Here is a 13556-nt window from a genome sequence, read left to right on the forward strand (position 1 = left end):
CTCAAGTAAATTTGTTAGTCTCTAAGGTGCCACAAGTCCTCCTTTTCTTCTTAGTATGATCTAGTTTCTAGTAAACTGATAGTGGCATTAAGAGCAAGGGACTTCTGTGTTCTTATCCTGCCTCTGACAGCTGTTTGCATTGCAGTAGCACTCAAATGCCTCAGCCGGGTTGGGGCCCCATTGTGATTGTACAAACACATAGTAAGAGACGTCCCTAACCCAAGGAGCTTACTGACTTTTGCTGTGGCCCTAGTCAAGTTATTTAGCTCAAAATTTTCACATCAGCAGCTTCTTGGAAAATGAGTTCAGTTTCATTTAAGTGTCTAAATGTGCATTTAGGTGCCTAATTTAAAGCAGAGAGCTAAGGATAAAATTTTCAAAACAAGTTGCCTAATTTATTCAATCTGACAAATGAGGATGGAAAAGAAGGCTATGTAGGGTTTTGTTACATGGACAAATGTCGCTTAAAACCTTTTGAAATATTCATAGTTATGCACTGATCCCTGAATAACCAATTGACCCCTACTTCTCTTTATGTGGATGATGGAAATAGCCTGAAGAACATCTCCCCACTTTTAATATAAAATTAATCAGTTCAGTTTGGGTGAACCCTAAAGCAATATCTTGCTGAGATCTTAACTCCTAATTCTCAGCATCCCTGTGTGCAGTGGATTTGATAGGCATTGGACTAAATTTGTTTCTGTGTACAGGAAGGTAACCTCAATTCTGTTTAATTTTGCTCCTTTCCACCACACAACACTAAAACAACGAGGAAAATATTCCTATGAAAATATATAGGTTTCATATATTGAATTTCATTCTCACGACGGAGATATACACACAAAATGTTTTCTGTGTAAAAAAAAAAAAGCCTTTTTTTGTATAAGTACAAGTTAATTATAACTACTTTTCCTGTGTGCATTTCAGAAAATTTGAAGACTAATATTGTATTCAAATTATATTTGCTCTTGTACAAAAAAAGTTGCCATACACAATTTTTTTTTTTGACAAAATCTCCAAAGCAAAATAATCTTGCCAAACCGTTTAAGGTACTGTAACTGAATAAATAACCTATACTTCACTTGTGGTTTTACATACATTGGTCCTGAATTTGCCAGACTTACGCATGTGCTTAACTTTCACTTTCCATTTAGTCCTTTGATTTCAAAGAGATAACTCCTATATGTAAAGTTATACAAATGCACAAGGGTTTGTAGGATTAGGGCCTTGTTTGCTCTTCTCTCTCTTATTTTTAGGCTTGGAAGTATTAGATTTTTATCAGTAAATGTCAATTTCACCATACCCACACGAAGTGAGGAAAATATATTTCCATCTAGAACAACTGAAAATTATAGAGAGGCAAAACTAAGAAAAATGCTGCTTCAATTTTTTTAAAATGTATTTTACTTTACAATTTGTAGCTCAGATCCTTTAAACACGGGAATCATCCCATCAAAATTAGTGGAACTACTCATCTACAAAAAGTTAGGCAAGTTTGTAAGCCCCTTCAACTCTTCAATAATCCGACTGCTACCATTTGCAAACAAAAGATTCTGATCTTGTTTGCCTTGAGTTCCTAAAATCACTACCAAAGTCAATGGAGTTGAAGTTGATGGAGTTTTCGGTGCACAAATAATTCAGGACTGGGCACCAACTAAAACTATGATCCTAGATTTAAAAAAGAACAAACTAAATCAAAAAACCAGAAAGTGCCTTCCTCACCAAGTGCAGAACTATTTTTAAAGACTGCTTAAAAATGGTGAAGTGGCCAGTTTATAGCTACCTTTCCAGGGAGAGAATTAATTTCTTTTTAACGGTTGCTGTCAAGCGGCTAAAAAAAAATAATTAATCGCGATTAAAAAAAAAGTACATAGATGTAAAATACAACAAGTAGTGGCAGGTCTCCTGCAAGCACTTATGCAAACGCTTCGTTTTAATGACACCTTGAGTTCCATGACGCTACCCAGGCGCTTAAAAGTAAAGCAAGTGCTTGAGGCTTTGCAGGGTGGAGACCCCCACGTGGCCTTTCGGGAAGAGCTGTCCGGTGCAGGAGGGTTTTGGGGGCAGCGACACTCCCCCCCCCAGCATCGCTCATCTAAAGCGCCGGGGCCCGGAGGCCGCCAGCCGCGGGAAAACCCCCGCTGCTCCCCGCCGCTGGCCTCTGAAAACTTTCTACAGTGACATCATCTGTTTTGTGTAAAAAGTCGCCCCTGCCCGCGAGCGTGTCGCGTCAGGGACACGGGGACTGGCCGCGAGGTGATTTGATCAAACACGCCGCGTTCAACCCCGGCCTGCCCGGAGGGGTGAGAGCGGGACCCGGGGCGGGCTAGGCGCCCGGGCCGATGACGTAGAGAAGACGCAGGCAGGGGCTCGGCGCCGGCGGACTGGCGCGTGCCCGCCCCGCCCCGCCCCGCAGCCCGCCTGCCCAGGGCGGCTGTGGCAGGGGTGGGGGGCGCGAGGCCGGCCTGTCTCGCGAGGCTTCTCGTCGGCCATTTTCCCATTGGCTGGCGCTGGCGGAGGGGGTGGGGGCCGCGGCGCTGCCCTCGCGGGGTGGCGGGTGTGTGTGTGTGTGTGTTGGGGGGGGGGGGGGATGAGCCGCTCGCGTCCCTCGGCCTCCTCCGGCCGCTGCTGACGACGACTCGGCCCAGCCTGCTGCGGGCCCAGCGCCGCGCCACCGACCATGGTGCCCAGCGAGGAGAACCAGCTCGTCCCCAAAGAGGTGGGGCCCGTGCGGCGGGGTCGGGGTGGAGGCTCCTGCCCGGGAGGCCTCGGGCGGGGGCGTACGTGAGGGGGGAGGTGCGCGGCGGGAGGCGTCGGGCCCGGGCTCGGGCTCGGGGCTGGGGGCGGCGGGGCGGCCCCGCCGCAGGTCGGGCCCGGGGGGGTGTGCGCGGTGGGGGGGATCGGGCCGGGGCAGATGTGCGGTGGCCCCTCTCTTTGTGAGTGGCGGCAGGAAGGAAATCCCTGTCCGAGTGCGCCGGGAGTGCACGTGTGGGCCCCTCTGAGGGGGCCTGGGGTGTGGGGCTGAGGTTGTGTCTTTGCAGCGTAAGTGCAAGGCCCGCTTGGGGCTGCGGAGGGGGTGGGGGGAGGGTAGTGAAAGGCACCTGTCAGTGTCACTGCGTGTGGCCAGTATCAGAGGGGCAGCCTGTTAGTCTGTATCCACAAAAACAAGGAGGAGTCTGGTGACACCTTAAAGACTAAAAGATTTAGTTGGGCATAAGCTTTCCTGGGTAAAAAAAAAACCCCGCGTCTTCACTTTATGTGGGAAGAAGAAGGCCCTACTGTTGTGTCGCTGTGTGAGCCTGGGGGAGGCACTCCTAGCATGAAGGTGGGAAGGCCTTGGTTTTTCTAAGGTTGAGGGGAGCGCCTATCCGTATGAGAGGTCTGAGGGGGAACTTGGTTGTCTTGAGGCGTATGTAAAGGAGGAGGAGGTGAAGCTTGAGTAGCGAGATCCCTTGTCCGACCCAGGGCTCATGTGCGGGAAGAGAGGGAGGTTAAAGGATAACCCTGTCTGTGTGGTTCCAGGGAGCCTGGGGTGTTGGATGGCCAGGTAGGAGCAGCTCCATGCCTATGTGAAGTTACCTGGGGACCCGTATCTGGGGTTTAAGGAAGATAAATTGTCCATATGACACCTGGGGGGAAGCAGGCCCGATTCGGTGGTGTTTGAAGGAGGTGGGTTTGTGGGAGGGCACCAGGGTGGGATTCAATCTGAGAGTTTTGGGGAGGGGAAAGCCCTCTGAGTGAAGAAGGGGTGGAGACAGGAGGGAGGGCCTCTGTCTGAGGCTTGGAGAGGCTGGGCCCAGGGATGGAGTTTGGGGGAAGAAAAGGTATAACCTTCCCTGTGTGGTTCTTTGAGGGTGGTAGAGAAGGGCAGGAATGTTTGTGGTAGGCTGGGAGTGTGATAAGAGAATTGATTTGGCAGCTGATTGTGTTCCTGTTTGCTGGAAAAGGCTGCTGTCTCTCTGCAGCAATGGGGAAGGAAAGAGAAGGTCTCCCCCTTATCCCTAGTCTTTTACAAACAGCAAAGTGGAAGAGAACGAAGCCCCTATCCTTTTGTGCTGATGCTTCTCATGTAAATCACATGTGTCCAAACAATACTGTTCAGGATTGAGAGAGTGGGAGAGTAGATTTTAAGTGATGGACAAAGTGATATGTAATTATCTGTTAAGACAATTAATAATATGCAAGGTATTCAGCAAATTCTTTCTTTTGAGAACTGTGTGTGGATCTGACAGATAAATTAATAGGCTCAGTTAATTTTTAAAATGATTTTACATTTCTATTAAATTGTTCTAACCCTTATTGTTACGTTGTCCTCCCACCCAAATTTGCTTATTTTCTCCATCTGTTCTGTCTTGTTGTATATCTACATTGTAAGTTCTCTAGGGCTAGGCCTGTCTTCTTATTACTGGTTTGTACAGTGCGTGGCATTTTGAGACCTTGATTCCTGAGAACTACTATAGTACAAATAATCCTGAATTTCATAGAAATGTAAGATATGAGAGAGTGTGTGGGACAGTACTGTATAATTGAAGGAAATAAGGTAATGGAAAGCTGTATTTGGAGGCAAATATTTCTAAAATGTAAAAATAAAATGTTTGGTTTAAAAAACAAACAAAAATACCACAAGGCAGGAGGGGATATAGCCAGTATAGGTGGATGAAAACTGGGACATAAAGGAGACTGACAGAAAAAGCCTGTGGCACTTGTGGTGGGTTACTTGACTAGATAGGGATGATTAACAGAAAAATCTAGCTGTGACCATTTCTTTAGTTTTTTAGTTTTTATTCCTTTTTAATTTTTTGTTTTGTTTTAGTGTATGTGTGTGTATATACACTTTAAACTCAACGGGTTTAAAATGTATTCAGAATATGTGTGCTTCAGATGTGTATTTTTAATTGCTCAGTTTAAGATTTTTTTTCCTTTGGTATGAAAGAAGTAAAGGGAACAGATAGAGGAAGATAACTGTTTTAAAATAATTAATGGTGTGATGTCCTATAGAGTTGTCATGGATTTGGATATCTTAAAGAAAACTTCATGACATTTGTCAATGATGTATAGTGATAATCCCCTTGTAAGTTACATATTTGATTATGATTCTTCTCAGATTCTCTTCTAAGTTACACCTCGCTACTTTTTGTAAGTAAACACAGTGGAACACCACTATGAATGGTGTAAGCTTTGACAGTTTACTCTGTAATGAAGTAAACTGTTCTGTGATTTTTTTGTAAACCGAATTCAGTTTTCTTTATAATGCAAATATGAGACCTACAAAATAGTTGTTTTGATGGAGAAACAGATTGGGGGAGGGGAGTGACTTAAAACCCTTCAAGATCCCTACTTCTGTTACAAATAACACACATGATATTGGCATTTTATGTTGTACTTTTCAGTGTGCCCTTCTTGAATTAGGGTGTGTGAAAGATTAACAAATCTCTTACTGCAGCATTCATGAGCTACACCTGTTGGATTCAATAATAGTGTCATAAGGGGAACACTATTTTGAGAGAGGTGTGGGTGAGCTGTGTCCTCCGGGGTCCCAGTTGAAACTCAGAAGATCCTTCCTTGATTTTGCTGTGAGATTCCTGCATTACTGTACTTCCACAAGTAGAAGATAGTGTGAGCCTTTTCTGAATTTCAGTTCTGCTGCTTATTAGGTGGAGAAGGAGTCACCGTTTTCTTACCACCTCCCAAAGGGCTGAGTGACTCTTTTTTTTTTTTTGGCAGCACATGCTGCCTTCTGCTTCAGGAAATTAGTGGGATTTGAATCAGGGTCTCTTGAAAGACAATACAGAACCATGTTGTTTTACTTAATACCACTTTTGTTTGCTTGTGACAGAAATGGCAAGATGATATTTAAAATGTCAGTTTCCTTGACTAGTCGGCTGAAGGTGTGAATGTAAAAGTCCTAAATGGTATGGGTCACAGATACAAGATTGGAGATGCCTCTTTCCTCATGTGAGACCATGGTAGTTGAGGTGGTCTGGGGTGTTTGAATTTTAATTGATTCTTGCTTTAAGTGGGAAGCGGTTAATGGCAAAGTATTTTCAGTTAATGGTCCTCAATTCTGGAATGCCTTCTTTTCCGGGCTACAGTCCCATCGACTACAAGCAGCACCTGCCAAGCTGGGGGCTCTCGGGTTATAGCTTATTTGGCATCAGCAGCCTGCTCCTGGGTTACTACAACCTGGTCAAGGGGAACAGAGAGAGGAGGTGCCTGCAGATTGAGGATATGGAAACCTGTTTCCCCTCCTGCAAACAGAATCAGATCGAAGGACCCTGTGGCACTTGCAGGAGAATCTTGAGGAGGAGGCCAAAATCATGAAAGATGTTTCTGGGTGGAAGGTGTGGGAGTCCGCATTCCACACTGACCGCTGGGTTCCTCCTACACCAGATGAGCTCTATTACCTCAGGCCTCTGAGTGAGCTGCACAACCAGAAGTTTGGCTTGCAGTGGTATGTCTGAAGCTTGGCCAGGGCTCTCCCCAGCCCGCTGGTTCCTCCAGTTATTGCATCAGTAGCATTATCTATGTCAGGCCTGGTCTACGTTATGGGGTGGGGTTTGATCTAAGTTACGCAACTTCAGCTACATGAATAACATAGCGTCTTCACTGCGGTAAGTTGACGACTGATGCTCCCCCATCGACTCTGCCTGCGCTTCTTGTTCCGGTGGAGTACTGGAGTCGACGGGAGAGCACTCGGCGGTCTATTTATTGCATCTAGACTAGACGCGATAAATTGACACCCCCCGGATCGATCGCTGCCTGTCGATCCAGTGGGTGATGTAGACAAGCCCTCAGATGCAGTGCTCAAAGGCCACGTGTTCCAAGTGTGTGACATTAAACAGTCGGGGGGCGGGGGGAAGACCCACTGTACAATGGTTATTGGTTTTCAGAGGCTTTTGTTTAGGGGAATGTGGGTTTGGCATTTGTATGTGTGGGAGAATTGTTAGTCCTGTGGGCTCAGAGGGTTTTATTGATGTTAATCCTATCTCAATTTGTTGACTATTTTATAAAACTGTTTTACTTTTGTGTAGAGCATCTGATAGGTACAACTTACTTATCTAAAATAAATGTGATGTAAGGTTTTGCTTTTATCTGCCTCTTCTTGCTTTACTATCTACTAGCTATTTGCAGTGCTGGTACTGGGCTTTGAGTTCAGGATGTCCTTTAGCTAAAAAGTATGCTAAGGCATTCTAACTACCCCAAAGCAGTGCTTATAGAAACTGTGGTATTTTTTAATTGGTTTTTTTTTTTGTTCTTCCAAGTTCTAAATGATTTCCATGAGTTAATAGTGTGAGGACCAAATTTAGTTGTTGAAAGGGCTGACTTTTAAACACTGTTTTGTTCCAGCTGTTAAGGGGTGAGTGATACAGCCTATATCCGAGAAGACTGGAAGCTACTTACCCTGTACGCTGTATGAGTCAGTGGTTATGTTCAAGTGTAGCTGTATATAGAAACATGTTACTATGCTACAAACAAGTTACTTATAGCTTTTTGATACTGATCACATAAAATTTAGCAAGGATTCAGTGATATACCATTAACTTTGGGACTTCTTGTAGAGCTGTAGTTGCCACATTCTGATCTGTGGAGCAGTTTGCCCAGGGAGGAGTTTGGTCATATGATGTTGGTTGCTTATTTTTCAGCTGCTAAATTGCAATTAAAATGCATTATTACATCCTAATGTTTCTTTCCTACGTAAGCAATTTCTGTAGCTGCTACAAGGAGTCATTTAATTTGCAATTGGTGGGGGAGGAGAGAGAATGTGAAAACTTGAACTGTCCAAAGTACGCTTGTCAGTGTAAAGTGTATGTACTTGCTGTCATTAGATCAATGGTGGGAGGGTGTGAGACTGTGTTGCCTTACAGTTACCTGAAGTGAATCCTCCCAGTCCAAAACTCGATTAAATACAATATTTCCGTTTTGTAGATGAACCTGTGTTTCAAGGTGGAACAGCTGTTGATACGTAGATGGCTTCTCTGCACTGCAGAGGGCATGTGTGAGCTATTGTAGCTCCTCACTGTAGTGGCATTGGAGGCACTGTGACTGAGCGTGTGGAACTTTCAATGTCCATGTTGGTGGTGATTCTTTTGGGACAGTTGGAAGATTTCACGGCCACTTGAGGTGGATGCTAGTTCAGCTCATCAAGCTGGCCACACTCTTGATTCAGTGGTTGGATTGGAATTGGAGATGGGGAGCAAGGGCTGGTAATGCAAATTGCTGGCAATGGCAATTGAGATATTGTGAAGGTGTAACATCCTTCTGTTTTCTTGTTTCAGGAAAACTTCTGATTTTATTCTTTTATAATTGTACTTCTAGTTATTTTAAAGGTTACAGAATAGAGGATTTTGAAATTACTTGAAAATGGAAATAAATGCATGGAAGAGTTCTTTTTCTGAGTTCTTTCTATTAGGCTTTCCTGAATGTTGAATTGTTAGTTTCTACATAGCGAACACAATTTTTTCTAAAATGTTCATTTCTATTGTCCCTTGAGGAAACAAATGATATTCTTGGTGGGGAGTTCACCCTGATATCTGATCTGTTCTTGAGAAAATTGCCCATCTGGATAAATAGGATTTCTGAACTATGTATATGTTAAAACTAACAGTGTTTTATCAAGTTCAATGTGCTCATGAGACTAAAAGCATTTTTGCAGTATTTTTAAAGAGGAAATAATTAAAATATATTAAAACTTAGTTAATGTTGCTTCTGTAAAATCTTACAACTTTATTCCCTTCTCCATTTCTATTGTGTTCTAATCCAGAATACTAACATATATAGGTGTGACAAACAAGTAGTGAAACTTCCTACCCCATTGTTAAAGTGGATGATCGAACGTCCAGTTAAAACCAAAACAAATTAGGCTGTTTTTGCTACTGTATACTGTTAGCTCTTTCATTGTAATAGCTATAAGTGTCTTCCATGACAGTGGTCTGAGCAATATTCACTGGGCTACGCAACATAATAGAGTGCTGAAGTAGGACTCTAGATCTGCCATTGTCCTGTTGGGTGACCTTTGGCAAGTCACTTCCTCTGGTTCCCTATCTCTAAAATGGACATCATGATACTGATCTCCTTTGTAAAGTGTTTTGAGATCTATTGAGGAAAAGTGATATACAAGAGTTAGATAATTATTTATTTGCCACTGAAACTAGGCCTTTCCACAGTACCAATTTTACACTATTAATTTTCTTTACATGGTGTATACCGGGTGTCACAGATCCTAGCAAGCACCCCTTCATGGTCACTTGCTAGGATTGATGTGTGGGAAATTCAAACCTCAGTCCTGTGGATTCCCCAGGATGTTTTAAGATGGTGGGGCCTAAATGGGGTCAATCTCAGGGCTCAAATCTCTGTCTGGCACCCACTTGCACAGCGGTTTCCAACATTTGGAATTTGCCTAGCCCCTCTGAGTGCAAGCACTGCCCCTTCAGACTCCCCGCGTCTTAAACACACCTCTCTCCAGGAACTCCACCCCAAAAGATATGAAACTTCTGGTTTACAGTTTAAGTACCTCTGAGATGTGAAGCAGTTGACAAGACATACATTTTGTTCAGACTATCACTTTTATGCTCTTTATTTAACAATTATGTACAGGAGAGTACAAATCATACTAAACAATAGAACATCCAAAATACAATGTCATTCGCTAGCTCACCCTTCCCTTAGGAGTCCTTTGGTGGGGGAATCTATATTTGTTCTGTTAGAAAAGCAGGGTCCCTGCCTCCTTGCCTACCCTGCACATACAACAGTCTAACTCATCTTAGTCTGGTACAAAATGGTTCTCCTGCCACTTTCCCCGTGAGTCCATTTATAGAATCCTGTTGAGGTCTCCTGCTTCTTTTGTTCTACCGTTTGGTAATTTTCCATTACACCCAAACCCACCTCCCTTCAGACAAGAGGAGAAAGTGTTTTCTCCTATGCAGAACAAACATATTGTCTCAAGGTGTTTTACTCTGAATATATTATAATTGAGTCTGATTACTTAGCACTGTCTGTGGCCTGGCAGAGACATGACACAGTCTGGCTAGCTCATGGGGGACTCGTATACGTATAGGCTTTCCATGACACAGTAATTTCATGATATAGTTTCATAAAATCATCCAAAATTCAGAAGTGGTACAGGGAAAAACCACCAATAATCACATTTCTCCCCCTTTATTTAAAAAAAAAAAAAGAAAAAGAAAAAAGAGTAGGGGTATATAATAGGTACCCTAGCTATGTTCTGGAATCCCATTTCTAGACAGAGCATCTGCTTTACTACTTATTCACTTGATTTCCTAGAATTGTCAGTAAACAATTCTAATTATCATACCAAAATACAGTTTAATGACAACGTTATATGTAAGTTACCATGTTTACATCCCTTAAAGGAGAAGTTAGTGTCATCTTCCCCATTCTCCCCCAGGTTTAGTTACTTTTCAGCAGACCACCCTGAAACCATAGAGGAAGGGGCACCACACCCCATCCTTAACAGATACACTCCCTCCATTTGGGGCTTTTCCCACTCTGCCGTGTATCATGAATTTGGCAGCACTCTTAACTACCCACTGTCTCCCTCATTCCTGGGGAGCTCTGACACACATCGCCTTTGGCTGTGCCTCATGTTCCCTTTCCCTGCAGAGTCTTGAATCATAGCACGTGTTAGCTGCGCCTCTGTTTCCTTACTCACAGTGGAGTTCTGGCCCCCAGCATCTCCTCTCTGTACTGGTGTCTCACCACTCCTAGCAGCATTCTTGGCCACTCAGCACTGACTCATTTTCCCCAGTGATGGTGGGCAGTAATCTTGCTCCCTTGGCAGCCTGGGACTGCCTGATGGTCTGTGAAGATGTAAAGGACCTTGAGCCAGGCAGGAGAAGGAGTTCTGCTTACCTTGACTTACTATGTGGGGAGCAAAAGGCCATCCCAGTGGCGTATGTGTTGGGGGTTAATACTCCTCCCTTTGAGAAGCTGAGGTTAGGCCACTGGAGTCACTGGGCCCTGAACTCCAAGAAGGTGGGGCAGAAAAAGGAATTTGGCTGTGGGGAAAGTGTTGAAGAATCTCCCTTGCTTGACTCCTCTGCTGTTAAAAGCTGTCAGAGATGCCTCAGATGGAGGCAGCCCTATCCTATTTCTCCCTTTTTGCGCAGAAGAATTGGTGCTTGTAATATTTCCAGGGTGTGTGGGGAAGCTCAACCCATTGCTGGGGCAGCCAGTCCCTTGAAGGAGAAAAGTAAACCACACACATTCCTAGAAACTGGAGTGGGAGGACTAGATTTCAAGTTTACACCCAAATGTTTTGGGGGGTAAGAAGGAGCACATGAGAGCTCAGCCCCATAGATTCCAAAGCTGTTCCATTTTGGATAAATAATGAGTGATTAGAATAAGGAGACTGGACCCACCTCCCATATAATTGTCCTAACCACAAGGCAATACACGCATTTTCAGTCTGTCTCTCAGACCCAGTGACTATTTAATTATGTGTATAAAATAGGAATGTTTATAAAAAATAATTTTAAATAGATCTATGCCCCCTTCCCCCAAAAGCTTGTTCTGCTGATAGAATTTATTTGCATTATTAACATAGGGTCAAATCCCTTTCTCAAATAGTCCTTCCTTTGGCCTTAAGGAGACTTTATTTTTGTAAAGACTGAGCTAGGGATAGCATAATTAAGACCTTTGTTTCTTCAAGTCTTGACTCTAATCTTTTTTTTCAATAATTTTGAATTAGTATGCTACTGGCTTTAAAAAAAACTTACTTAAGTATACAGACACAGACTCCAGGCCCTTTTACATTCTGAAATAGATCACCATTATATAGAAAATTTAAATCTCTAAGGTTGCTGTGTCATCAAAAATTAAATGTTTGTGCCATCCATTCATGTTTATCAGTTGTTAAAATGTCCCAAGTTCTAAGAAACCAGCTTGAAATTCCTGGTGCAGATGTGTCTCCAGGCTTAATCAAATATATAATATTTGTTATCTTTTACTAATTTAGCAGGGGAGGGGAAAACCTTCTTCTGTTTGTCTTGCTGCTCTTCCGAGAACATTTTTCTTATTGAACACATCTGAATATGTGGCTTAAAATGAAAATATTGCAGGTGTAACAATCTGACTTTTTCAACTGTCAACTACAGTGACAGATTGGAGAAGAAACATTTTCTTTTTGCGTATTTTAACTACAGGTAGTGTATAGCTACTTTAACTGCTATCCCATTTGAATGGGTAGTCTTGCATAGCAATGGGGGAGAAAAAATCATTTTTAAACATAGGAAGAATTATGGTAAAATAATAAAAAAAAATTGGCAGGGGTCTACCTGAAACTACATTAAAATTATTTTTGAACTGACTGAGTAAAATTTTCAAAACACTTAAGTGAGTTAGGCACTTAAGTCACTTTGAAAAAGTGCTACAGGTTACTTAAGTGCTTTGGAAAATTTTGTCCATGATCTCAGATTGACGGCCATGTTAAATGGGGGCGAGGGTTAGCTTAGTGGTTTGAACATTGGCCTGCTAAACCAATGAGTTCAATCCTTGCAGGGGTCATTTAGGGATCTGGGGAAAAAGTTGGGGATTGGTCCTGCTTTGAGCAGGGGGTTGGACTAGATGACCTTCTGAGGTCCCTTCCAACTCTGATATTCTATGAAAAAACTTGGGACTGGTAGATGTGCAATAGTTCATCCTAGTTAGAGGTTCTTTTGATTAATTGTAATTGCACATCCTGAACATTTAAACACCGCCTCTGTGTCACTGGCTGAGTCACTACTTGTCAACAGGAGCCCTCTAGTGAGGGTGAGGGAGAAGGTTTACGCTGTATGCATGTGCACATTTAGCATTTTATTTATCTGTGTCACTTAGAAATTGTGTTACTGTGTTAATAGCATGATAGGTTAAAAACAAAAACATGGGGGATTCTGTACTAGCTAAGATTCTGTACTAGCTAAGTTAATAGATAGAAGAAATGGTTTGGGTTGTTTTTGGTTGCGCTGAGTTTTTTTTTTTTCTTTTTAGAAAACAGTGACAAAGCTAAATCTAATTGAAAATGAAAGATGAAATAGCCACGGCATTATCAAAAATTATTTAAAAAATTTCCTGGTCTATAATCTAGAATTATTTTAGTAATACTCTGTAGAATTTTGAATTATTTCCCCATAAGTGTTCTTCCTTAAAAATACCATCTGTGCAGGATTTTCACTTCTGGGTACCAGGGTTTAAGGGTATTTTGCCCTCTAAGGGCTCTAGTAGCAGGAGTACAAGCTGCATCTTCTCTTCACAATATTGTGCTTAACTGCTGCTGTTTGAACATTCCAGTCAGTTCCTTCTTGACTGCTATCATCAATGAACCTCCATGCAGGAACAGCACAACTGCAGCTGGCAACTCCAGCTTGTCTTTATCCTGCCCTGCCAGCATAGGTTCTCTCTCTCTCTTGGTAGCTTTCCCTACCTTCTAGTCAGGTCTGTTCCCCCCCTCCCCCCTTCCCTTTCTGTGGCTGCTGGAGCAGAAACGCTGATGAATTGCCAGCCTCCAGGGACTGGAGATTGGACAAACTTTGGTTCCATGGTCATTCTTCAGATATTTG

The 13556-nt window shown here is 43.0% G+C and overlaps 1 protein-coding gene across 3 annotated transcripts in view; it reads left to right on the forward strand.

The window, feature by feature from the left end:
- The first annotated feature begins 2356 nt into the window (after positions 1–2356).
- USP47 (ubiquitin specific peptidase 47) overlaps positions 2357–13556 on the forward strand; it is a 95071-nt gene continuing 83871 nt past the window's right edge. For 2 of the 3 annotated variants that reach the window (XM_038405149.2, XM_038405151.2), the window contains exon 1: positions 2357–2719. In XM_038405149.2, coding sequence (XP_038261077.1) covers positions 2681–2719 — 39 coding nt within the window. In that variant the 5' untranslated portion in view covers positions 2357–2680. The remainder of the gene's footprint in view (positions 2720–13556) is intronic. The other variant, XM_043516717.1, reaches the window with a different exon arrangement.

Source organism: Dermochelys coriacea, chromosome 6 (genome assembly GCF_009764565.3).
Source record: "Dermochelys coriacea isolate rDerCor1 chromosome 6, rDerCor1.pri.v4, whole genome shotgun sequence".
Taxonomy (NCBI): Eukaryota; Metazoa; Chordata; order Testudines; family Dermochelyidae; genus Dermochelys; species Dermochelys coriacea.